Raw genomic sequence first — 26,689 nt, 5'->3', positions numbered from 1 at the left:
TTAGATAGAGGGGATGGTTGTAACAATCTTGTGAATATACTGAAAACCACTGAATTGTACACTAAAAGGGTAAATTTTTTGGTATGGGAATTACATCTCAACTAAAAAAAAAGAAAGCCAAAGATATACTCAAACAAATAAACCAAGATACATATACAAACATGTCTGCTGTATCTTGATTATAAAAATGAAAAACTAGAATCAGTAGAAAAGATCATAAACAGAGATGTGGTTAATAAATCACAGAACCACCACAGCAGAATATCATGCAGCTGGTGAAAGATGTAGGTCGTCATGACAGATATGTTGAAGGGAAAAAGTTGAAGGGTGAAAAAAAGAAAAAGAACGATACCCACCCCTGTCCCCATATCCTGCCCTGGTCCTGATCCTGTGCTATGGCTCTGCAAGACACGGCCTCCGGGAGAGACTGGGTGAAGGGAGCATGCAGCACTGTGGTATCTTTGTATTTATTCAAAGTAAATGATTTTGAATGTATAATTGTTTCGTAGTAAAAGTTTAAAAATCAGCTTCTGAAAATAGCTACCTTTAAGGGGCTCTGCATATGTTCTATTATTCATGACAAGCTTCTGGGGTGGGTCCTGTCACTTCCACGTCCTGGAGGAGCGGCGGGCAGGGCCTGGCTATGACCTGCAGCTGCTGCCTTCACTACAGCTCACTCACCACCGCACAGCTTGGTGCTCCTTCTCCTCGGTGCAGCGACCACAACAACTCCTAGCAGCCAGCGTTTACGCAGCGGGCACTGCATGCTTTACCAAATTAACTTACTCAGGTTTCCCAACACCCCTGCCTGGTGGGCGCTGGGGTGGGGACGGGAGGGCATGGGGTGGCCGGCTCAGTACCAGCCTCTGTGCGGGTGGCACACGGGACAGGGGCTGCGCAACCCCCTGCCATCAGGAGTTCAGGGTGCTCAGGCCTTACTTTCGGGCTTACGGTGTGTCCACCCCACCAGGTGGTCAGTCACTGTCCTGCACGTCTGCCGGGTTAAGGCAATGAGCCAGGCATGATTCATCACCACCGCCCGAGGACAACAGGCTCAAAGCCCAGCCAGGGACCAATGGGTGGAGGGCAGCTGTCCATCGGCTCTCATTTTTGCCTTTCCTTTCCCAGAAGAGGACGTTCCTTAACGTGCCACATGTGCATGACAGCAGATGAGAGGGGAGCCTGCAGGCCCAGCTCTGGCTCTGAGGGCGGCAGCAACGCCAGCACTGTTCTAAGTCGCTCCTTCCAGAGCAGAGACTTTGGGGCTCAGTGGGGCTGCCGCCGCTTCGTCGTTGCTCGAGTTATATCAGGGACAATAAGATGAGAGAAGCAATGGGCTCCCTTGCCTGGATAAAACCCCCTCTCCTCACGTATCTCCACGGGAGGCAGCCAGCTGTCTCTTTCTTGGGATGACAAACATCTCTGTCCGCAAGTTGGATTCCCTGTAGCTGACCTGCTCTGTCCGGGTTGGAGCTGCCAGAATCCTGGCTGGACTTCTTCCTGCAGGTCATCTAATAAAAAGGAACCAGGGACTCCTGCAAAAGGCCATCTTAGGATAAGGAGCTCTTCCTCAGCCTGCCCGTAGTTTGCCAATGTGCGTCACTAGGGGGGAAAATCTTAGAAGTGAACCACAGAATTTTCACCAAATTGAACTCTAGACCCTGACATGTTAAGTGACCATGACCAGCCAGCTCTGACTGAGTTGCCAAAAAGCCACTGGCATCCCTGAAACGAATCACAGCACGGCTGTATCAGAAGTAAATGGAGATGCAGAAGGCCACGGCCTCAACTTAGTCTGAAGGCCAAGAAGAAGGTGGGTGCACACATTCAGAGAAGCAGCCTGCACTGAGACATAAAAGTGGAGAAGGCATGAGGAGAGAACATCACCTTGGAATCTGTGGCCAGGAGAACCGTACCATCCTCACGTATCAAAGGCTGCTGGATGTTCACAAGCATCCCTGGATCAAGAAGACCTGTTTGTCTATTTAAGACATAAAGAAACCCAGAGTAGCTTCCAACATTTAATGCACAGTGTGATCAGGCTGCGTTTACCTGTCCCGTCTACATCTGCAAGGCTGAGCAACAGAAAAGTTCACTAGACTCAGCCACCGAGTGACTCACCAACCCCCTTCTCTCTACAATGAGATGTGCAGAGCCGGGTCTGCAGCCTGAGACAGGATGACACAGACCGCACATCCCCCCAGGCTTCCACGTCCACTGCTGTGCCAGGAATGCTAACCTGATCTCAGAGTATCACCAGGGCATTCCCAACTCTAGCGCTTGCCATGATACATTTTGGATTTCTTGTTTCCCTCTTTCTGTTCCTTTAAGTTTGATAGATTACATTAAAAAAAACACATATAAATTGACTTGTGGCACCATCTAGACCACACCTGGGTCTTAGGCCTTTTATCTCTACTGCAAAAAAGCCCCATTCCTGAGTGATGGAACAACTGTTTTCCTGCAAGAATGATGCCTGAACTACAGCACATAATCCCAGTACCTGGGAGAGGAGACATTCTGACCCCATCCTAAATCAACCATCCTCAGGCCTGGACAGAGGTGTGACTAGAGTGGCTCCAAAAAGGGTGGGATAAGGCAAGACAAGACTCAAGGCTGTGGCCCTCAGGTGGGGAGCCACATAAGCCCCCTTTCCAAGGAATATCTGTGCTTCCCCTAATCAGCTCCAAAGGCTGATTACAGTGTCGCCCTTTGTCAACACAGGGACTGACCTTGCTCCATCTTTATCTGCCACAAATGTTGGTGTGGCTATCAGAGGACTTCTCAGGTCCTTCCGGATATAGATTTTCTCCGTTGAAGCAGCACAATTGCTTGGTTTCTCCCGCTGCACATCAAAGGGCTTCCGTTCACTCTGCACAGCTTAAATCACAACAGAAATACCCATGTTTAAAAACCACATCCTTCACGGGAGAGGTAGGAGTCCTCTTGACTAAGCCCACTGCTGTCGGGATAAGCTCGGTGCTGACACGCCTGGCTCAACTTCCACAGTGGATTTCGCAGCCAAAGGAGAGAAAGGCTCAAAGCCAAAGTGTTGTCAAATCTAAAGGAGCTCAAGATGGCGGATGCCATGGCCAAGAAAGGACCGAGTGGCGTTTGTGTGGGTATCATTCTGTCACTTCCTGCTGCTCACAGGACTCTCTCCAGGAGGAGAAACACCCCCTCAGGTGGGCCCTTAACAGAGAGCTGCCCATGCCCCACGTGGAAAAGGAAGCATCCTAATGCCCAACCCGAGCTGGACAGCTTCTGCTAACTGTCAGTGGGGCTCCATTTTACGTGACACCAGTGACCTCTTCCTTCAGCATCTGGTACAAGAGCAAGAACACATGCCAGAAACAAATGAAGAAAACAGACCTTTGCAGAAGAAAAGAGGACCCCAGACACATCATGTAAGGAAGGCAAGGGTGCTATTTCATGGATGGGGACCTGTGGCTCAGAGGCCACATGACTTCCCAAGGCCTCCCGGCTCCTGGGGGCAGGGCTGGAGCTGACGTGGTATCAGCTTTACCCCAAAGCCTGTGTTCATCCCACTCCACATGCTGCCCCCAAATTATCTGGACTAGGTTCCCACTGTGGAAACCAACCAATCCTAGTGGTATCAGCGCCGCATCACTGAGCTGACCCTGAAGGTGAACCAAAATGAAGCCTCAGCAGATACTGTTAAGAGTATTTTAAGGCCAGGCATGGAAACCTCACTTTTGCCCTCCTTATTAACTCACGTGGTTTTTTAATAGTTACTCACATTCCATCTTCATGCCCATCTCTAAGCATTTTTTCAGCCGGCAAAACTGACAGCGGTTCCGGTGGTGTTTATTGATGATGCAGTCTTGATTGCTCCGGCAGCTGTAGGTCAGATTTTTCCTTACGCTCCTTTTGAAGAAACCTTTGCAGCCTTCACAACTGACAGCCCCATAGTGACGGCCTGAAAGAGAAAGGTAAGTCTATCGGGGACTGGTGTGCAGGGTCAGATGCCAGCAGCCATGGGCCAACCACAGGCCTGAGTGTTAAGCATGGCACCCAGGGCCTTCACATTTTTCTACCATCTTTAAAGTAGCCCTGTGAGGTCATGATGGACAAATGGAAGCTCAGACAGGTTATGTGGCCGCTGGTAAATGGCATGACCTCGGTGCTCCGAGTGCACAGCAGGAGCTCGCGGATGATGGCTGGGCTGCATCATCCGTTGTACTCACCGGGCCCGGCTCTGCAGACCTGCCTGGTGAAGGCCCTCAGCTCCCCTGTCCCGTCAAGAGTGTCAAAGAGCAAACACAAGCTTGTGTTTTGTTAGCCCAAAGAGTCTCATCCTGCATTTACTCCCTCTGTGTGCGTCACGTCCTGGGCCCCAGACTGACCCGGGGTGGGGGGCGTGACTGTGTGAGCCCAGGCCAAAGGAAGGCCGCCAGTTCTTTTTTCTAAGCTTGTTTACTTTGGGGGTCTCTAAGTTCTAATTCCCTCCCACATTAAAAAGAGCTGTACGTGAGTTTACCCTTCCTCACGTTCCCAGCTGGGACTGTCCTCGCGTATGCTCTCCTGGTTTGGTCTCATGTAACCCAGGGTCACAACTACACTGCAGGGTCAGGGTTCACAGGGTCACTGTGGACGGCGGCTGCAGAGCAACCCATGGCCCTAAGCCCTAAGCTTTGGCACGTGGAGCCGTTCTCCAACTCTGCACTTAGAGGGTCTCAATTGTGTGCCTTTAAGAAGAGTCATGCTGAAATGACTCTGTGGACATCATTCTTCCTTGCTTGCAGTGGATTTCCTTGGGCTCTCTAGGCCTTAGAGTGATCTCTAATATCTGGAGGCAATGGCACTGCAAGCCTGTCATGAGCTTTACGCGCAGGAGGGTAAGCCAAGCAGATTCTGTGGCCTCTGCTATGCACATGCTTCATTCACTTGTTCGAAAGTCTGCAGAATGTCTCTCCTTGCTGAGCAACAAGATGCGGATATAGAGATGAAGGGGTCAGACACGGTTCCTGCTCTAAAAAAAAGAGCACATTCTGGAGGGGAAGACAGGCCTGTAAGGAAGCAACTAGAAAAGAACACATCCAGTGCCCAGAGATCTGAACAAAAGGGTGATGAGGACAGAGGCAGCGCTGGCCCCTGCCTGCTGGGGCAGATGAGGGCTTCAGAGAAGGGGCGAGAGCACAGCACCTGAGGCATCAGCGGGCGGGGCTGGAGCTTCCGGCCTTCAGCTGGTGCTTGCCTGGGGTTGTCTTCCTCTTAAGAGGCTTGGCTCAGCACTTTTTTCTTTTTTTTAAAACCAGGACCACAAAGTATCCAAAGTTCCTATGAATGTAGTGACCACAGAATAAAGCAGAACCAAGTGGTCATCTCAGAACTCAGGTCAGTGTCCCTAGCATCACTTACCCTCTATAGCTCCCACTGTTAGCAGGCTGAAGTCTGAGCTTTGGGGCCAGACATCTTCTTTAGTCTCCTTGTACCCACCTCCTAACCATGGAAGCCCAGGAGTGCTTCCCCAGAGACATGGTGGGTATGGATGTTAAACTCTCCAGGCCCTGGTCCCGCCAGCTGGAACACTAAACTCTCCAGGCCCTGGTCCCGCCAGCTGGAACACCCTTCTGCTTTACCTGACAGCACACACTCAACCATCAAGGTCACCAATGTGACTTCAGGCCTTTCCTGACCCTGGGACTCCAGCCAGAATCGCATGCCCCCTCCTATTTATCACACTGGGTTACAGTGGGGGCATGACAGAGGCAGCTACAGTTAGGACAAGGGAGGGAGAGACAACAAACACATCTTGTGAAACAGCAAAGAACTGAGCCGATATTAACCAGACTAATGAAATGATTGCTCTTTTTTTTTGGGGGGGGGCAGGTGCGTGGCATGTGGGATCTTGGCTCCCCGACCAGAGATTAAACCCTCACCCCCTGCAGTGGAAGTACGGAGTCTTAACTACTGGACCACCAGGGAAGTCCCAATTTCTTTCTTACTAGTACAAAAATAATTGACACCCAACCAAGATTTACAAATCACAGAAATAATTTCTTGATTTTTCCTTTTGATTCTTATAATCTGACAAACTGATTTGCTTATTTACATCACCACCCCAATAAGAAGAGTGGAGTTCATGTTTTGAAACCTACAACCCTCCCCCGCCCCAGATTTGGTGCATGATGTTGGCCCCTGATGTGCACCCAGCATGGCCTTTGGTTACTCACCTGAGGCTTTGTCGCCACACACCACACAGTACTCTACCACCTGGGGCCGCTGGACGTCGGCCTTCCCCAGAAGACGCTCCACAGAAGCAGAGTCCGTGACGATCTAAGAAGAATCAGGAAATAAGCAGAGTGCTGATGAAAAACCAGAGCACTAAGCAAAGTCATGTTGAACTGTGAATTCCTAATCTCAGGTTTCTAAGAACTCTGGGCAGAACTGGGAAAATGCCATGTGACAACTGAATATGCCACCAGGAATGGCGTGGCCGCTCATCTGGACCAAGCCCCTTGAGCGGTGGTGGGTGGCGGTGGGCTTGTCCAGGGTCGGACACTGGTTTTCAGGGACCTACCCTCCTATCTGGCCACCCCAACCACCTAGGAGTAGGGGCCGTGTGGGGACTCACAGGCGGATGCTCCAACATGAAGATACTCGAGGTCTTTTTGGTTGCTTCTCTATTCTCATGAAACAGCTTGAAAGTACACAGAGAGGCTTACTTGGCAGAGAAGTAATTAAGCTTTACTGACTAAATAACTAGCTCTCTCGTGAGGCAGCTGGCAGTGGAGGGACTAGGATAGGTGGCCTCTGAAACCTGCTATTTCTCCTTCATTTGTAGGTGACTTTCTAGGTGACCCACAGTGCTGCTCATCTGAAGAGTAATGTAACTGGTTTCAACATGAAAAAGTGAAAAATAGCTGTTATTAAATCATGTACTAACAATAAGCCTTAAAATGATTTATGTACAGTGAGAATATATACAGACATCATTATGTGCAATGACCTCTTATAAGACATGCAAGAGAATCACCAGCCATCCTTTCAAAAACAAGGAGTCGAAGCAAGCAGGGAGGAACTCTGATTCCAGATGATCAGAATGTACACTAGGAAGTATTTACTAATGGCATTATGAGGTGTCTCAAAAGTACAGCTCTGGAAGCTGAACATATTGGTGTTCTGAACCCAGCTGCAGCGGAAGGAAAAAAACCCTTTCCTTCCTGAATTTTCTCCATAGTAGAAATCTCCCTGCAAAACACATGGATTCTTAGCAGCATTATTCAAAGTAAAGGTCGAAGCAACCCAAGTGTCCACTGACAGATGAATGGAAAAACCAAGCGTGGTCTATACATACACTGGAATATTATTCAGCCTTTAAAATGAAGGAAATTCTGACACATAAGACAAAACACAGATGAACCTTGAGGACATTGTGCTCAGTGAAATTAGCCAGTCACAAAAGGACAAATATTACAGGATTTGACTTATGTGAGGTCCCTAGAGTAGTCAGACCCATAGGAAGTGGAATAGTGGTAGCCAGGGGCTGAGGGGTGGGGAACGGGAGTTGTTCAGTGGGGACAGAGTTTCAATTTGGGAAGATGAAGAGTTCTGGGGATTGGTGGTGGTGATGGCTACACAACAGTGTGCATGTCCTTAATGCCCCTCAACTGGACACCTAAAAACTATTAAGATAGTAAATTTTATATGTTACCACAAATTTTTAAAAAACTTAAAAACCAGAACCAAACAAGACCATGGATTGCACCCTGACCTGGACTAAACATGCTCCATGCTTGGCCACCATGGGACATTGGCCTTGAGTCCCTGCTTCTCTGAGTGTTGGACTTGGAAGTTCAATGCTTCCCAATAACCCTGCTCTTCTTCCAGCCCTTGCTCTCCTCCTTCCTGTACCTGCCCCAACCCCATCCCGCCTGCCAGAACGGGGAGAACCAGGGCAGAACGGAGGGGCCCACAGGCAGCAGTTCACAGGAACAAGATCAGAATAAAGAGCCGGGCTAGTCCGAGGTAAGAGAACAAGTCGGTCCTCATCTGACTGTGGTCAGCCCTTGGTGGTGCCCCTAAAGCATCACAGGCCAAGGGCTGCCACCACATGGCCTTGGTTGAGAACCGTTCTCCAGTGGCTCATGCCAACTGCTCAGGTGAGTCTCCTGTGGGACCGCTGATTTGCCGGCTCAAATTCCATCCATCTGAGCACTGCAGCGGCTGCCTTCTGGGCCTCGCCACTCATTTGCTGGTTTTTTACTTTAGCCGAGGCAGCAATCCACCATGTTTGCAGGTCCCCAAAGGACCCACTAGAGATGGATTTGGCCTCCACGGTAGAGGTAAGAGTCAAGAACAAGTGCAGTAGCAGAAGTGCTGAAACAAACACCTGTCAACAGGTCTTACTTGGATCCTGCCAGGGACGAGGTTGTCCGAGGTGGTGAATATGAGCTGCTTGGCACTGGAGGTCTCCGGGGAAGCCAGGATCACCTTCCCAGTTCCAGCTCCATCTGGGCTGGTCAGGATGAACTGCTGCTTGGGGGATCCGGAGGCGTCCACTGCGGTGACTATCTGGATCTTCTGTCCTGTCTGCTGGTCTGTCACGATCTACAAGACACAACACGGAGGCTGCTCTCACGGAGCATGTGCAGTGGCTGCCAACGCCGGCCCGGAGTCAGTGCTGGTCCAGGACAGTTTCACCAGTGCCGGTGAAATGGGAAAGAGAAAACAACAGGGAGCTTTTCAGAAACTGGTTTTCATACAGCTAATTTTATTCTAGGATGATATCATCCCTCCTACTTTTAGAATTAAAATGCCCTTTGGAAGTGGAGGGAAGGGAAACTGTATGAAGGTGGTCAGCTTGAAGGTGTCCGGAGAGTAAATCCTTAGAGTTCTCATCACAAGGAAAAAAACACTTTTTTCCTTTTTCTTTTTTCTACATGTATATGAGATGGTGAATGTTAACTAAACTTGTGGCAATCACTTTACCATATATGTAAATCAAGTTATTATGTTCTATACCTGAAACTTAGTGCTGCATATCAATTACAGTTCAATAAACCTGGACAAAGAAAGGCCCTTTCTGTTATGAAATGAAGACAGTAATAAATAGTAGATGATAGGTTTAACTAAAAAAACAAGAAAAAAAATTCTTGTCCTAGGCATAATAAGAAATGTGGGCAACCCTAACTTTGTTTTTTTTTGGGCCATGCTGCACAGCATGTGGGATCTTAGTACCCCGACCAGGGACCGAATCCAGGCCCGCTGCAGTGGAAGCGTGGAGCCCTAACCACTGAACCGCCAGGGAATTCCCTACCCTAACTTTTTGAAACCCCAAAACCTGAGAATGGCTGCTTTAAAGGGCTATTTCTGAAGGGAAGGTCCTATAAATAATTCTGCCTTGCAGTGACAGAATGCAGGGAGTCCCTTGCTGACACACATCCAACTTCTCCCACCTCTTGACTCTGAGGTCTCTAAGCATAGAGATAACACCTGTTTCAGGGCTGCATCCCCAGGGCCAGCACAGGGCCTGGCACATGGAGAGAAGATGTGAATAAAAGACTGTGGAAGCCCTGGAGGCAGTGGGCGCTGACTCCGGAGAAGCCCTGAGCCTCATTTCTCCAGGGACGGCCACCAGTCATGAGCCCCACTGCCATAGCTCACCTCTTCCCTGCATCCCTGCCTAAGTGCATCAGTCACAATTAAGATAGCTGCTACGTTAGAGCAACTTCTCTTATTCCTGCTCGTGAAGTTCTTTGAAGCTGTTCTAGCCCGTTCCTGTCTCTCTTCCAGGCCAAGTGCCCAACTTGGAGCATGGGGCCACCTTTTCCCTGAGGACCCCCAGCAGGCCCTCACTGCAGACAGGACTCTTGCGGTGCGTGCGCTGGGCCTTGGGAAGGGGAGACATACTGTGTCTCTGGTTGTACCCCAGCTCCCTACAGCACATTTATGGACAACATATCTGGAATCTGCGCCACCTCTTGATAGAACTGCTTTGGGTCATGGCATCCCAAGGTTCAGACAGCAAACTCACACAGAGTCCTAGAGCTTTGCCAACAGTCCAATACGGAAAATCCAACAATGCTGGTAGGTTCAAAAGAAAATGACACAAGCAAGGAAAGAGTCAATTACTTAACACGTGTTTACTGGGCACCCACTAGGTGACCAGCACTATTCTCGGTACTAGAGATGGAAGTGTGAACACGGCGGGGAGCTCGCCTGCTAGAGGAAAGACAGACTGTGCACCCTGACATGAAGAGGCAGGAAGGAAACACAGAGGAAACAAAAAAGCAGGATAATGGACAGAACAAAATATGGGGAAGGAGGCAGGGGGGCAGCTTCAAGAGCAAAGACCTCTCTGAGGGAGTGACAGTGGACAAAGACCCAAATGAGGCAAGAGAGGAAGCCGTGCAGAGCTGTGACACAGTGGGTTGCAGGCTGAGGGCCCAGTGAATGCAAGACCAGAGAGCCACAGGCTGGACACGAGTCCCAGCACATCATCGCTTCCAAGTGAATGGCCAAAAGACCTTTAAGGGGATTCCCTGGTGGCGCAGTGGTTAAGAACCTGCCTGCCAATGCAGGGGACACAGGTTCGAGCCCTGGTTCAGGAAGATCCCACATGCCACAGAGCAACTAAGCCCGTGCGCCACAACTACTGAGCCTGCGCACCACAACTACTGAAGCCTGTGTGCCTAGAGCCTGTGCTCCGCAACAGGAGAAGCCACCACAATGAGAAGCCTGCACACCGCAACGAAGAGTAGCCCCCGCTCACCGCAACAAGAGAAAGCCTGTGCGCAGCAAAGAAGACCCAGCCATAAATAAATAAGTTAAATTAAAAAAAAAAAGATAGGACTGCCGAAAAGAAATAGAGTAATCAACCATTATAGTTGGAGTTATCATCACTCTTCTGTAAGCAACTGACAGATCAAGCAGGCAGAAAATCAATGACCTGAGGAGTACTAGCAACCCCCTTGATATAACTGACATGTGTAAACTCATCCATCTAGCAACAGCAGAATATACATTCTTCTCAAGCCTGCATGGAACATTCACTAAGACAGACCACATTCTGGGCCACAAATATATGTATCAAACACACATATATATATCAAAATATATAGCTGAGTGTGTAAGGAAATGGGCACTCTCATACCAGGCTGGTGGGAGTATAAGTTGGTGGAACCTCTTTGTAAGGCAGTCTGGCAACTACTGTCAAAACTACACATAAGGGACTTCCCTGGTGGCGCAGTGGTTCTGAGTCCACATGCCAATGCAGGGGACACGGGTTTGATCCCTCTTCTGGGAAGATCCCACATGCCGTGGAGCAGCTGAGCCCGTACGTCACAACTACCGAGCCTGCGCTCTAGAGCCCGTGAGCCACAACTACTGAGCCGGCGCGCCTAGAGCCCGTGCTCCACAACAACAGGCCACCGCGATGAGAGGCCCGCACACCGCGGTGAGGAGTGGCCCCTGCTCGCTGAGGCTAGAGGGGAGCCCGTGCAGCAACGAGAAGACCAAATGCAGCCAAATCTAACTAAATAAATAAAAGATAACATTCCTTCTTAAAAAAAAAAAACAAACAAAATAAACAAACTACACATGACACACCCTTCCAGCAATCCTACTTTGAGGAACGGATCCTACAGAAATACTCTCACATGTCTTAAATTAAGCAGGTAAAATGTTATTTATTGCAGCATCCAAAAAATGGGATATCAAACTGCCACTCAAGAGAAAGAGGCAGCTTATTTGTACCACAGGGAAATACCTCCAAAAGAGAGTGAAGTCCAGAGCAGTGTGGGCAGAATGTCGACAGGAGTGTAAAAATATGCTGTATTGTTTACATGTATGCTTGCAGGTGTAGATGCACAGCCCATCTCTGAAAGAATGAATATGCAATATGGTAACAGTGGCTTTTCTTGGGAGAGACGTGAGTAACTCCATGAAGAGGGAGGGAGGGAGACTCGTCTTTTACTCTGTATGGTGTGACTTTGTTACAGTGTACAACTACTACCCAGTCAGCACGTACAGACAACTCCTGCGAGTACCTGAGAGGGGCCACTAGAATATCAGAGCAAGAAAGGAAATATCAGATGGTTGCGGATGGAGAAAGGACAGAGAACAGGTACTGGCTGCTCAAGAAGGGTGTGCAGAAATAAAGAGCTGGTGGAAGAGAGACCTAGGGAAGGAGGATGCTACAAGAGCCCAAGATGCAGTCCCCTGGGGAATGTAGTAAGGATTTCAAACTTTTAAAAAACATATAAACAGCAGAAGTCTTTTCTAGTAACATGTGAAACCTCAAAAAATAAAGTAGATAAAAAAGCACTGTATTATATAAATGTATTTTATAAGCTCAAATTTAAACATTTCCTTCAAACAATAAGTATAATTATGCTCTCCTGAAAACATAAATGTGAAATGGGGAGTGTGGAGGAATAGCTCTGGAAAACCTTAAAATCCATGGAGATGGCAAACGAAGGTTTAAGCCAAGATCTGCCCCAAAGGGAATGAACACAGATTACAAGTGAGTGCACCAGTGACCTCCAGCATGTCAAATTTGGTATGTGACATGTTCAAGTGTATTTTTCTTTTAATCTACTTTAATTGCTTTGGAAGCTGGACTAAAAAATGAAATTTGAACATAATGTTTGTGTAATCTGGGAAACAGTAAAGAACACAGTTTGAAAACCACTGGCCTAAAAAGACTACATATGATGAAAACCCATGAAATTTACTGAGAAGCTAGATTTTGTGATGGCATGGCTCCGACTAAGCTTCATTTTCAGACAAGCAGGTGTTCTCCTACAGCTTTTCTTATCTCCATCTCCTTCCTCCCATAGTTTCTGCCCTAGACCTCTGTACCCCAAAAAACAACAGCTCTCAACCCCAGTCACAAGGCTACCTCTCCTGCTCTGAGGACCACCACCCTTCGCACTTGGCCCCAAAGCCCTTTTGCAGCCATTAGGATGACATTATACTGATGAACACAAGTCCATCATCAGATCAGCCCTCTGTTGGTCTGCACAACTAGATATGTTGGGCTTGTGTTGACTGACACCTTAATTTTTGCTTTCATTATTTATTTATTTTTATTTTAAGAGACGGGGTCTCGCTATGTTGCCCAGGCTGGAGTGCAGTGGCTATTCACAGGCGCGATCCCACTACTGATCAGCACGGGAGTTTTGACCTGCTCCGTTTCCGACCTGGGCCGGTTCACCCCTCCTTAGGCAACCTGGTGGTCCCCCGCTCCCGGGAGGTCACCATATTGATGCCGAACTTAGTGCGGACACCCGATCGGCATAGCGCACTACAGCCCAGAACTCCTAGGCTCAAGCGATCCTCCTGCCTCAGCCTCCCGAGTAGCTGGGACTACAGGCGCGCGCCACCACGCCCAGCTTTGCTATCATTATTAAAAACAAAAATAAATCCTGGAATGGGAAAAATAGTTATAAAGGATTTAACTGGGAAAACTGATGAAATTTTAGAATATGGACTATGGACTAGATAATGGCATGTTTCAATATTAAATTTACTGATTTTGATAACTGTATTGTAATTATGTAAGAGAAAATACATGCTGAAGTATCCAGGGCAAAGAGGCATGATGTCTCCACTTTATTCTCAAATGATTCAGAAAAAACACATTATACATACATCCAGAATGTTACAGCAAACAACTGGTGAATCTGTGTAAAGGGGACACAGGATTTATGTGTATTATTTTCCTTAAGTTTGAACTTATATGAAAATAAAACATTAAAAAATTATATAACACAGATGCTAACATTTATTGACATCTACTTCCTACAGCTTTATAGGCAGTATCTCTTAATCCTTTTACAATCCTATAAAACAGGTACTATTACTGCTGTCACTTTACAATTATAGATGTTACAGAAACGTTTCCCAGGGTCACAGTGCTGAGTGGAAGCAAGATTTGACCCTAAAATCTGTTCCATTCAGAGCCAAAGCTCCTAAATATTGCATAGCTTGCCATCCTTACTGAATAATCTTTCCCTCCCAACCTTATCACACAAGCCACTATTTGAGTTCAGAGCACTGTTATTCATTAAAATATCAGAAAATGTATTCTTTCCCCACACCTCAGGGGATCAGAGATCCATTACTGAAGTCAGGACTAGAAATGAAAACTTCATCAAAGCCACAGCACCAACATCAAGAACCCAGAAACCAACCTATGACCTATAACTTTCCTTCAAAAAAACCAAACCTTGAAAAACAGTCAGTTCTGTTGCACCGAGGTAGGTCTCTTTTTTTTTAATTTTTTTTTTTTGCCCCACAGCACAGCATGCGGGATCTTAGTTCCCCAACCAAGGATCAAACTCGTGTCCCCTGCAGTGGAAGCATGGAGTCTTAACCACTGGACTGCCAGGGGAGTCCCAAGGTATGTCTAATTTTATTGACAGTACACAATGAAAAGATTTTCAACTATACTTACTTTACATAAAACTCTTGCTAATGGGTTATCTTCCCTAAAGAAACTGAAAGCTCAACGCCAAAGATCTATTCTACAAGACTGCTGCTCAAGAATCTTACTGCATTCTAGCCAGGACAGTGGTGGAACCATGGGCCAAGCACCAGGGCATGGGAACAGCCCCACTGTACGGAATGGGATGCCTGAATATCCCTCGGGAAAACAGAAAGATCCTTCTTATACCAATACAGGGGGCTGTATACCCTCTCTTGAAACACAAACTAGCTACCGATGGAGTTTTCTGGAAGAACTTTCTATGTTCTCATCTGCCCTCAGATGGTTGTGAAACCATAATATAACATCCATGGTTAAACGTACAAAGTTAGTTCCTAGTTAGAGTTGGGAGAGTTATGTAGGCAGGATCCTAACACCTGCTACATAAAACTATAAAGGACTCATTTTCAAGTCACAATCAGCAAATAAGAACAAAGCAAAAGAGAAAAAAATAACTTAGTTATATAAAGTTTCTAATTCTGAGGAATAGTAAAATCTCATTAACGTTGGACCAATTATCTGAATTTCTAGACACTCAGATATGTGTTTCCTACTTGGTGTGAAGAAAAGAAGTGTATGAACTTCGTTATTTATGATAAAATATTATGTAATACGGACATGATGGAAATATAATTTTTATCAACTCATTTCACTTTACTTATTAGAACTCTTCTATGCTTAGTTTATAATAATCCATAAAATCACTTTTAAGAATGGGTGAACACTATGGAAGTCATCTACTTATTACAGCATACTACTCACTTAATACTGAGTTTTAAAATAAAGAAACTGTAAATGAAAGCAATCCTTTACTTATTCACTCAAATACCTGTCCACCTGCTATTCTCTCAAACTTACGTTACATAACTAGAGTTTTCTCTGCCGTTCATTTCCGTGCATGTGTTTTGGTTTGGCCTTTTGAGATAACTATGAATCTCTTCTTTTTTTTTTACATCTTTATTGGAGTATAATGGTGTGTTAGTTTCTGCTTTATAACAAAGTGAATCAGTTATACATATACATATGTTCCCAAATCTCTTCCCTCTTGCGTCTCCCTCCCTCCTACCCTCCCTATCCCACCCCTCTAGGTGGTCACAAAGCACCGAGCTGATCTTCCTGTGCTAGGCGGCTGCTTCCCACTAGCTATCTATTTTACATTTGGTAGTGTATATGAATCTTTAATGTATGTGTTTCATCAATAATTTTCCCTTCTTCTTGCTTGTTGATCATGATACATGTACCTTCTTTTTGTTCAGTGGGAAAGAGGCAGGTTCAGAGCCCTGGGAAGACTAAACCTCCCATAAGTGAATATCATCAATTAGTTAACAACAATACTAGCAATAATAGTTATTATAGATAATTAGTACATACCGAATGTTATTATGTGCCAAGCACCGTTTCAAGCATTTTACAAGCAATAGTCACTGATTCTTCCTAATAACCTTATGAGATAAGTACTACTATTATGTACATTTTCTAAATGGAAACAGTGAGACATTAGAAAAGCTATAAAATGGGGCACTGGATTTGACTTCAAGTGGAGGTCCACACTCTTAACGACTAAGACATACTACCTCTCAATTTTGAAGCACATAAGTAATAAATGGTACTTCATTCCAATAGTTTGAAGTGACAGTTCAGACTTTTAGATTGAAAGTAAGTCAGCTTAGTAAATGTAAAATCTTTCTTCTTTTATCTTTTAAAAAATAAGTGAGATTGTACTATACTTGATGCCTAAGAAGCACAGCTCCTTAGTGAAACCCTTAGGCAGGTTTGTTTTCAGAAACGATTCAGGGAAGGCAGGTCTGCCCTCAGGCAGGTGGCTGGAACCAAGTGGGACTGGTGCAGGTACCTGAATGCGCTGAGGTGAGGCTACCGCAGAATCAGTGGAGATTATCTGGATGCGCGGGGAGGGGCTGGTCATCCCTGGAGATTCCGGCCGAGAAGTCTGTGTACGTGGTACCTGTGGGTGAGAAGAGGGCTGCATCACAAGGGGGCTTAGAAAGATGCCCAGTGGTGGTTTGAGGACCATGCCTCTTGCTTTCACTGTAGCTTTTTGAGTGATAAAATTGTATAGTTTTCGATGACAAAGGAATCAATGAGATATTTCCACAGAATGATCCTAAGAAACAGCTACAATAGCTGTTTCTAATGTTGAAAATGCAAGAAAAAAATGAAAGGTATTTTCAGGTCTGCTCTGCACAGCATCAATAAAATAAAAAGCTACCAAAATAACTTCTTAGAGATCATCTTTGAATTTTTTTCACTGTCTCTAAGGCCAGCTATAAAGCACTCCTTTAAGATGACAGGTTCCAGAAGACAGGCTCTCACAATACTGTTGAGGATGGCAAACAACCAGAATTACACTGGAAACTACTGGGATTAATACTTGTGAAAGAGTCTGGCAACCTCCCATCCTCACTGGGATGAAATCGGAAAAAGCTCATCAATAACACAAGGTCAATACCCACTAAAGTCAAGGTTCAAGGTTCTGAATGGTCACTTGGGCACCTGAAGTGAGCAGATATTATTTTTCCTTGAATAAAAGTATATCATGAACCAATGTTTTTCAAACTTCAAAAAAACAAAAAACAAAAAAAGGAAAAAGAAGAAGAGGAGGAGGAGGAGGAAGCAACACTTCCCAATTCATTCTATGAGGCCAGGATTACCTGATACCAAAACCAGACAGACATCACAAGAAAACTACAGATCAATATTCCTTATGAATATAGATGCAACAATCTGCAACAAAACCCTAGCAAAATGAATCCAGAAGCATATAAAGAATCATACACTATGACTAAGTGGGGTTTATCCCAGGAATGCAAGGTTGGTTCAGCATATGAATCAAACAATATAACACACCCAAGAACAGAGGACAAAAGCCAAATGATCATCTCAACGTACAGAAGAAGCATTTGACAAAATTCAACACTCTTTCATGATAAAAACACTCACGAAAGTAAGAACAGAAGTACTAGGCTTCCCCGGTGGCGCAGTGGTTAAGAATCCGCCTGCCAATGCAGGGGACAGGGGTTCGAGCCCTGGTCTGGGAAGATCCCACATGCTGAGGAGCAACTAAGCCTGTGCACCACAACTACTGAGCCTGCGCACCACAACTACTGAAGCCCGCGTGCCTAGAGCCCGTGCTCTGCAACAAGAGGAGCCACTGAAATGAGAAGCCTGTGCACGGCAACGAAGAGTAGCCCCTGCTCACTGCAACTAGAGAAAGCCTGCTTGCAGCAGCAAAGACCCAATGCAACCAAAAATAAAATAAAGTACATATTTAAAAAAAGAATAGAAGTACTGATATTCCATCAATCTGATAACGAGTATCTATAAAATACAGCTAACATAATACTTAGTGATGGAAGACTGAAAGCTTTCTCCTAAGATCAGGAACAAGACAAAGATGTCTGCTTTCACCATGTCTACTTGACACTGTACTGGAAGTTCTAGACAGGGCAATTAGGAAAGAGAAAGAAACAAAAGCAGCCAGATTTGGAAAGAAGAAAAACTATCTCTTTTTGCAGATGATACGATCTTGCACACAGAAAATCTGAAAGAATCCACAAAAAAACTATTAGCGCTAGTAAATGAGTTTCAAGGTTGCAGAATACAAGATCAACATATAAAAATAAGTTATCTTTCTATAAGTTAGCAAAGAGCAATCAGAAAATAAAATTAAAGGAACAATCCCACTGACCATAGCATCAAACACAAGAAAATAGTTAGGAATAAATTTAACAAAAGTGTAGTATTTGTATACTGAAAACTACAAAACACTGTTGAAAGAAATTAAAGAAGACCTAGATGACATCTGTGTTCATTCATCAGAAGATTTAATATTGTTAAGATGACAATATTACACAAATTGATCAACAGATTTAATATAGTTGCTATCAAAATTCTAGCTGTCTACATTGCATAAATTGACAAGCTCATCCTAAAACTCATGGAAATGCAAGGGACCCAGAATAGCCAAACAATCTTGAAAAAGAACAAAGTTGGAGGACTCACACTTCTTGGCTTCAAAACTTATTATAAAGCTACAGTAATCAAAACTGTTGGCAATGGCATAAAAACAGACACAATGACCAACAAAAAAGAACAAAGAGCCCAGAAATAAACCCTCCCATATGTGGTCAGATGATTTTTGACAAAAGTGGCGTGCCAATTCAATGGGGAAAGAACAGTATTTTCAACAAATGGTAATGGAACAACTGGACACAACATAGAAGAATGAAACTGGACCCCTCCCTCCTACTATATGGAAAACAATTAACTCAAGAGAGAGAATTCTGGGAAGATGGTGGAGTAGGAAGCACCAGGAATCTCTTTCCCTACCTAGACCACAATTGCACTAGTGGAATCTGTCTGATGTAACTATTTGGAACTCAGGAGTCTACTGGAGGCTTGCAATTTCCAGGGTAAGCCTTGGACCATAAATTGCAGTTAATTTTGGTCAACTCCAGCTCCTAGCACAGTAGCAGCAGCTACCCATTCCCCACATCTACCCTATAACAGGCACCTGTGCACATGTTCCAGAAGCAGCTTGCACACAGCTTGTGGGAGCCAGGGTGGGTAAAAAGGGCCCTTGTCCTCCAAATACTGGGGATCTGTGCTCCAATCAATGATTGCTTCCTCTGATCCCACAGGTGCAGACAAAGAAGGGGTATCCATTGTCTTCGTACTTCTTCCTACTGTTGCAAGCCCCTCCATTTCTGCTGAAGTGATTTCCAGGGGACTTAAAAGACTGGATTGCTTCCCCCACCTCCCCATTTTTCTCTTTATCCTCTATTGGGAACCAGACATTAAAGACAAGGACATTCAAAACTAACTGCATATACAGGGACAATTAGAAAGTAAATACACATGCTCAGAGAAAGGCACAGGTTCAGAAAAGACCCTAGAAAAGACGTTAAGTTTACATGTCAGGATGCTCCTTGGAAAACAGCTTACAACAAAAACAATAAAGTAACAAGAAACAGTAAATATTTGGAAAGGGAGAGAATCTGATTTCCACAGTTACCACATTATTAGATTTAAATGTCCAGATTCAAATGTTGTTTCAACAACAACAACAAAACCACATGGCATACAAAGAAACAAGAAATTATGATCCATTCAAAGGAAAAAAAAAATCAATGTAAGTTATCCCTGAAAAAGATCTCATGTCAAATGTATTAGACAAAGACTGAACTAAAGGAAGACGTGGAAAACTCAACAAACGATGTAAGAACAAAATGGAAATACCAATAAACAGATATAAAACCTAGAAAGAAACCAAAAAAAATTTTTTGGAGCTGAAAACTACAATAACTGAAATGAAAAATTCACTAAAAGGATTCAAAGGAAGATTTGAACAAGCAGAAGAATCAGTTACCTTGATAGAAAGTAGTGAGTCTGAGGAACAGAAAGAAAAAAGATAGAAGAAAACTGACCAGTGCCTGTGAGGCCTACAGGATACCAAAAAGTAGACCAACATAGCATTGTGGGAGTCTGGAGGACAAAAAGGGGGTGAGCAAAGAATATATGAAGAAATAATGTCTGAAAACTTCCCAAATTTGATCAAAGACATGAACATAAACATCCAAGCCCACCAAACTCCAAGTAATAGGAACTCAAAGAGACCGAAATCAAGACATTATAATCAAACTTTCAAAAGACAAGAAGTGAACATCTTGAAAACAGTAAGAGAGAAGCAAACTATCACATACAAAGGACCTGCAATTAGACTATTTGCAGGTTTCTCAGGAGAAACTTTGGAGGCCAGAAGGCAGTTGGCCAATACAGTCAAAGTGCTCAAAGAAAAGAAACCTGTCAACCCAAAATAGCATACCCGGCAAAACTATCCTTCAAAAGTGAGGGAGATTATAATTAAAACGGCAAAAGTTAAAGATAAAGAGAGGACTCTAAACACAGCAAGAGAAAAACAAAGAGTTAATTTTATAAGGGAACCCCCTTAAGGCTATCTGGTGATTTCTCTACAGAAATGCTGCGGGTCAGAAGGGAGTGGCAAGATAAATTCAAAGTCCTAAAAGGGAAAAACCTGCATCGTAGGATACTCTACACAACAAGATTATCATTAGAATAGAAGGAGAGTCAAAGAATTTCTCAGACAAGCAAAAACTAAAAGAATACAGCAATACTAAACTTTTAACCTGAAAGAAATATAAAAAAGTCTTCTCTAAATAAGATAGAAGCAAAAAAAAAAAAAAAAAAAAAAAAAAGCAGCAGCAGCAGCAGCAGCAAGAATCTATAGGAAAGAAAAAAAAAAAAAACCCACAATTGGGGCCTTCCCTGGTGGCGCAGTGGTTAAGAATCCGCTTGCCAATGCAGGGAACAGGGGTTCGAGCCTGGTCTGGGAAGATACCATACGTCGCAGAGCAACTAAGCCCGTGTGCCACAACTACTGAGCCTGTGCTCTAGAGTCTGCATGCCACAACTACCAAAGCCCACGTGCCTAGAGACCATGCTCCTTAACAAGAGAAGCCACCGCAATAAGCCCACACACCGCAACAAAGAGTACTCCCCACTTGCTGCAACTAGAGAAAGCCCATCTACAGCAATGAAGACCCAACACCGTCAAAAATAAATAGACAGATAAATAAATTACTTAAAAAAACATAATTGAAAAGTATATCACTTAAATAAGCCAGTATGCAGATAAAAAAATTTTAAAAAAATTTGGGGGGTGAAAGTGATAACTACAATGAACAGCAAAAGCATAAACATGAAGATATAAAAGAGGACATAGGGGCTTCCCTGGCGGCGCAGTGGTTGAGAGTCTGCCTGCCGATGCAAGGGACACGGGTTCGTGCCCTGGTCCGGGAAGATCCCACATGCCGTGGAGCGGCTGGGCCCATGAGCCATGGCCGCTGAGCCTGCGCGTCCAGAGACTATGCTCCGCAACGGGAGAGGCCACAACAGTGAGAGCTCTGCGTACCGCAAAAAAAAAAAAAAAAAAAAGAGGACATAAAAATCATAAAATGTGGGGAAGGGAGTAAGAAATTGTAGATTTTTTTTTTTAGAATGTATTTGGAGCCTATATGACAACCAGTCTAAAGCAAGTAGATAACAGTAATAGGTTAGCATACCTGAAAAACAGGGTAACCACAAATCAAAAACATTATTCACAAAAACTAAAAATAAGAAAACACAAGCATAATATAAAAGAAAACCATCAAACCACAAAAGGAAAAACAAAAAAAAGGAACGAAGAAGAAATATAAAATCAACTGGAAAACATTTACAATCGCAATAAATATATATCTATTAATATTTACCTTAAATTATATGCCCCCATCAAATGACACAGAGTGGTAGACTGGATAATAAAATAAGAGCCTACAATATGCTTCCTACAAGGAACCCTTTAGAGTGAAGAACACACATAGATTGAAAGTGAAGGGATGGAAAAAGATATTTCATGCAAACGGAAATCAGAAGAAAGCAGGGGCAGCAATACTCATATGAGACAAAACAGACTTTAGAACAAAATCCATAAAGAAAGACAAAGAAGGACACTATATAATGATAAAAGGATCAATACAAGAAGAGGCTATTATGCTCATTAACATATGCACCCAATATAGGAGCACCTATATAGATAAAACAAATACTAACAGATATAAATGGAGAAACTGATGAGAACACAGTAATAGTAGGAAATTTTAACACCTCACTGACATCAGTGGACAGATCGTCCAGACAGAAAAATCAATAAAGCAACAGAGATCCTAAATGACACAATAGAACAGTTAGACTTAATTGATATTTTCAGGACACTACATCAAAAAAACCCAGAATACATATTCTTTTCAAGTGCACGTGGAACTTTCTCTAGGATAGACCATACACTAGGACACGTAACAAGTCTCAACAAATTTAAGAGGATAGAAATCATTTCAAGCATCTTTTCTGACCACAATGGCAGCACAAAACTAGAAATCAACCACAGAAAGAGAAATGAGAAAAAAAAAACAACGATTACATGGAGACTAAACAACATGGTGCTAAAAAATCAATAGGTCAACGATGAAATCAGAACATATGTTGAAATAAATGACAATGATAACACAACCATACAAAATCTATGGGAGGCAGCAAAAACTGTCCTTAGAAGAAAGTTCATAGCAATACAGGCTTTCCTCAAAATACAAGAAAAATCTCAAATAAGCATCCTAACCTGCCATCTAAAAGAATTAGAAAAAGGAGAACAAACAAAACCTTAAGTCAGCAGAAGGAAGAAAATAATAAAGACCAGAGAGGAAATAAACAGAGATTAAAAAAACAACAGAAAAAGAACAATCAAACCAAGAGCTGGGTTTTTGAAAGGGTAAACAAAATCTACAAACCTCTAGCCAGGCTCACCATAAAGAAAAGAGAGAGGACCCAATAAACAAAATAAACGAAAGAGGACAAGTAAAAACTGATACCACAGAAATACAAAAAAAACATAAAAGAATACAACTATATGCCAACAAATTGGACAACCTAGAAGAAATGGACAGGTTTCTAGAAACATACAGCCCACCAAAACTGAATCGAGAAGAAATAATTTGAACAGACTGATTACTAGACGTGAAATAGAATCCGTAATTTAAAAAACTCCCTGCAAACAAAAGTCGAAGACCAGATGGCTTCACTGGGGAATTCTACAAAACATTAAAAGAACTTACACCAATCATTCTCAAACTCTTCCAAAAGAGTGAAGAGGAGGGTACACTCCCAAAGTCGTTCTAGAAAGCCACCTCACCCTGATGCCAAAACCAGACAAAGACACCACCAAAAAAGAAAATTACAGGCCAATATCTTTGATGAGTACAGATGCAAAAATTCTCAACAAAATATTAGCAAACTGAACCCAACAATACATAAAAAAGATCATACACCACAACCAACTTGGATTCATCCCAGGGTCACAAGAATGGTTCAACATACATAAATGAATCAGTGTGATACAATACATCAACAAAAGAAAAGACAAAACCACATGATCATCTCAATATACACAGAAAAGGCATTTGATAAAATTCAACATCCATTCATAATAAAAACTCTTGCCAAGTAATAGAGGGAACATATCTCAACATAATAAAAGCTATTTATGACAAACCCACAGCCTACATAATACTCAATGGTGAAAAGCTGAAAGCCTTCCTGCTAAAATCTGGAATAAAGCAAGGATGCCCACTCTTACCACTTCTATTCAACAAGTTTTGGAAGTCCTAGCCACAACAATCAGACAAGAAAAAGAAATAAAAGGTATCCAAACGGGAAGGAAGAGGTAAAATTGTCATTATACGCAGATGACATGGTACTAAGATACAGAAGACCCTCAAGACTCCACATAAAAACTACTAGAAGTGATAAGTGAATTCAGCAAGGTAGCAGGGATACAAGGTTAACATACATAAATCAGTTATATTTCTTTACACTAGCAATGAAATATTAGAACGTAAAAAAAAAAAACCCTTTAAAAATCGCATTAAAAAGTAAAATATTTAGGAATAAACCTGACCAAGGAGGTGAAAGACTTACATGCTGAGAACTATAAAACACTGATAAAGGAATTTGAAGATAATGCAAAGAAATGGAAAGATATCCCATGTTCTTGGATTGGAAGAATTAATATTATTAAAGTGGCCACACTACGCAAAGCAATCTACAGATTTAATGCAATGCTTATCAAATTACCCATGACATTTTTCACAGAACTAGAACGAATACTCCTATAAATTTTATGGAACCATAAAAGACCCAGAGGGCTTCCCTGGTGGCGCAGTGGTTGAGTCCGCCTGCTGATGCAGGGGAGATGGGTTCGTGCCCCGGTCCAGGAGATCCCACATGCCACGGAGCAGCTGGGCCCATGAGCCATGGCTGCTGAGCCTGCGCATCCGGAGCCTGAGCTCTGCAACGGGAGAGGCCACAACAGTGAGAGGCCTGCGTACCACAAAAAAAAAAAAAAAAAAAAGAGACCCAGAACTGCCAAAGCAATCCTGAGGAAAAAAGAATAAAGCTGGAAGCATAATCCTCCCAGATTTCAGCCAATACTACAAAGCAAGAGTAATCAAAATCTCATGATATTGGCACAAATGCAGACATATGGATCAACCAGAAATAAACCCACACACCTGTGGTCAATTAATCTTCGACAAAGGAGGCAAGAATACACAATGAAGAAAGGACTCTCTTCAGCAAGTGGTGTTGGGAAAACTGGGCAGCCGCATGTAACTCAACAAAGTTAGAACACTCCCTCACACCCTACACAAAAATAAACTCAAAATGGCTTAAAGACATATATAAAACATGACACCATAAAACTCCTAGAAAAGAACATAGGCAAAACATTCTCTGACATAAATCGTAGCAATGTTTTCTGAGGTCAGTCTCCCAAGACAATAGAAATAAAAACAAAAATAAAACGTACAAGCTTTTGCACAGCAAAGTATACCATAAACAAAACAAAAAGACAACCTGCGGACTGTAAGAAAATACCTGCAAATGATATGACTGACAAGGGCTTAATTTCCAAAATATACAAACAGCTCATACAACTCAATAACAGAAAAAGGCAAACAACCCAGTCAAAAAATGGGCAGAAGACCTAAATAGATATTTCTCCAAAGAAAACCATACAGTTGGCCAATAGGCACATGAAAAGATGCTCAACATCGCTAATTATTAGAGAAATGCAAATCAAAACTATAATGAGGTATCACCTCACACTAGTCAGAATGGTCATCATTAAAAAGTCTACAAATAGAAGCCCTGGTGGCACACTGGTTAAGAATCCGCCTGCCAATGCAGGGGACATGGGTTCGAGGCCTGATCCGGGAAGATCCCACATGCCTTGGAGCAACTAAGCCTGTGCGCCACAACTACTGAGCCTGCGCTCTAGAGTCTGCAAGCCACAACTGCTGAGCCCACGTGCCTAGAGCCTGTGCTCCACAAGAGAAGCCACCACAATGAGAAGCCCGTGCACTGCAATGAAGAGTAGCCCCCGCTCGCCGCAACTAGAGAAAGTCCCTGTGCAGCAACAAAGACCCAACACAACCAAAAATAAAAATAAATAAAAAATTTTTTTAAAGTCTACAAATAATAAATGCTGGAGAGGGTGTGGAGAAAAGACAACCCTCCTACACTGTTGGTAGGAATGTAAATTGGTGCAGCTACTGTGGAAAACAGCATGGAGGTTTGCTAAAAAACTAAAAGAAAGAGTTGCCATATGATCCAGCAACCGCACTCCTAGGCATGTATCTGGTGAAAACTCTAATTCAAAAAGAAACATCACCCCAATGTTCACAGCAACACTACAATAGCCAAGACATGGAAGCAACCTAAATGTCCATCAACAGATGAATGGATAAAGAAGATGCAGTGTGTGTGTGTGTGTGTGTGTGTGTGTGTGTGTGTGTGTGTGTAGTGGAATACAACTCAGCCATAAAAAAGAATGAAATAATGCCATTTGCAGCAACATGGATGGACCTAGAGATTATCATACTAAGTGAAGTAAGTGAGAAAGAGAAAGAGAAACAGCATATGATATCACTTATATGTGGAATCTTTAAAAAAAATGATACAAATGAACTTATTTACAAAACAGAAGCAGACTCACAGACGTAGAAAACAGACTTATGGTTACCAAAGGGGAAGGGGATAAATTAGGAGTTTGGGATTAGCAGATACAAGTGTCAATGAAAATAATCAATAAAGAATCTATAGTAAGAAGAGTTTTATTTGAGCCAAACTAAGGACAAGCCCAAAAGCCAGCTTCCCAGATTAGTCTGAGAAGCTCCTCTGGAGAAGCATGGTTTCCAGCACAGTTTTATATCTTGTCAGAACAAAGAACATTACATTTCTTCAAGGTTTAAAAACAAAAGACCCCACAAAGATCAGTGATCAGTAAGTCAGCATGGCCTTGGCACCTGGGAAGGGAGTTTTATCATCAAAGAAGGCCCAGCATTGGCACCTAAGGAAGAGAGGAATCTTTATTTTTGACATGGACATTCTTTACTTCTGGTCAGTGTGCCCTTTTCTTTAATAATTAAAGCATATGTACAATGTATGTTTGATACGCCACAAACAGGCTATTTTAGTTAGCATAAAATTCAGGTTAACTCATGCATAAGCCAGAATGACTTCCCTGTATCTCAATACGTGAAAATTTCTTTTATCGCAAACTATACACACACACACATATATATACTACATATATTTACATATATA

The 26,689-nt window shown here is 43.4% G+C and overlaps 1 protein-coding gene and 1 long non-coding RNA gene across 4 annotated transcripts in view; one reads left to right on the top strand and one right to left on the bottom strand.

Annotated features, from left to right (window-relative positions):
- NR2C2 (nuclear receptor subfamily 2 group C member 2) overlaps positions 1-26,689 on the bottom strand; it is an 80,642-nt gene that overhangs the window by 13,644 nt on the left and 40,309 nt on the right. For both annotated transcript variants that reach the window (XM_060161088.1, XM_060161087.1), the window contains exons 2-7: positions 16,308-16,418; positions 8,374-8,574; positions 6,198-6,300; positions 3,761-3,940; positions 2,733-2,880; positions 1,888-1,981 (exon numbers count right to left, since the gene is read on the bottom strand). In XM_060161088.1, the coding sequence (XP_060017071.1) occupies positions 1,888-1,981; positions 2,733-2,880; positions 3,761-3,940; positions 6,198-6,300; positions 8,374-8,574; positions 16,308-16,379 (798 nt within the window). In that variant the 5' untranslated portion in view covers positions 16,380-16,418. The remainder of the gene's footprint in view (positions 1-1,887; positions 1,982-2,732; positions 2,881-3,760; positions 3,941-6,197; positions 6,301-8,373; positions 8,575-16,307; positions 16,419-26,689) is intronic.
- On the top strand, positions 3,811-15,204 carry LOC132526768 (uncharacterized). 2 transcript variants are annotated; one of them, XR_009542692.1, is made up of 4 exons: positions 3,811-3,953; positions 11,967-12,091; positions 14,270-14,371; positions 14,466-15,204. It is a non-coding gene; the product is annotated as an uncharacterized LOC132526768 (long non-coding RNA). The 2 variants fall into 2 exon arrangements; XR_009542691.1 differs by lacking the exon at positions 3,811-3,953 and having other exon boundaries at positions 11,050-12,091.

Source organism: Lagenorhynchus albirostris, chromosome 10, assembly GCF_949774975.1.
Source record: "Lagenorhynchus albirostris chromosome 10, mLagAlb1.1, whole genome shotgun sequence".
In the NCBI taxonomy this organism is placed as follows: Eukaryota; Metazoa; Chordata; class Mammalia; order Artiodactyla; family Delphinidae; genus Lagenorhynchus; species Lagenorhynchus albirostris.
The sequence above is the reverse complement of the archived record's forward strand: the minus strand, read 5'-3'. Positions and strand labels throughout refer to the sequence as shown.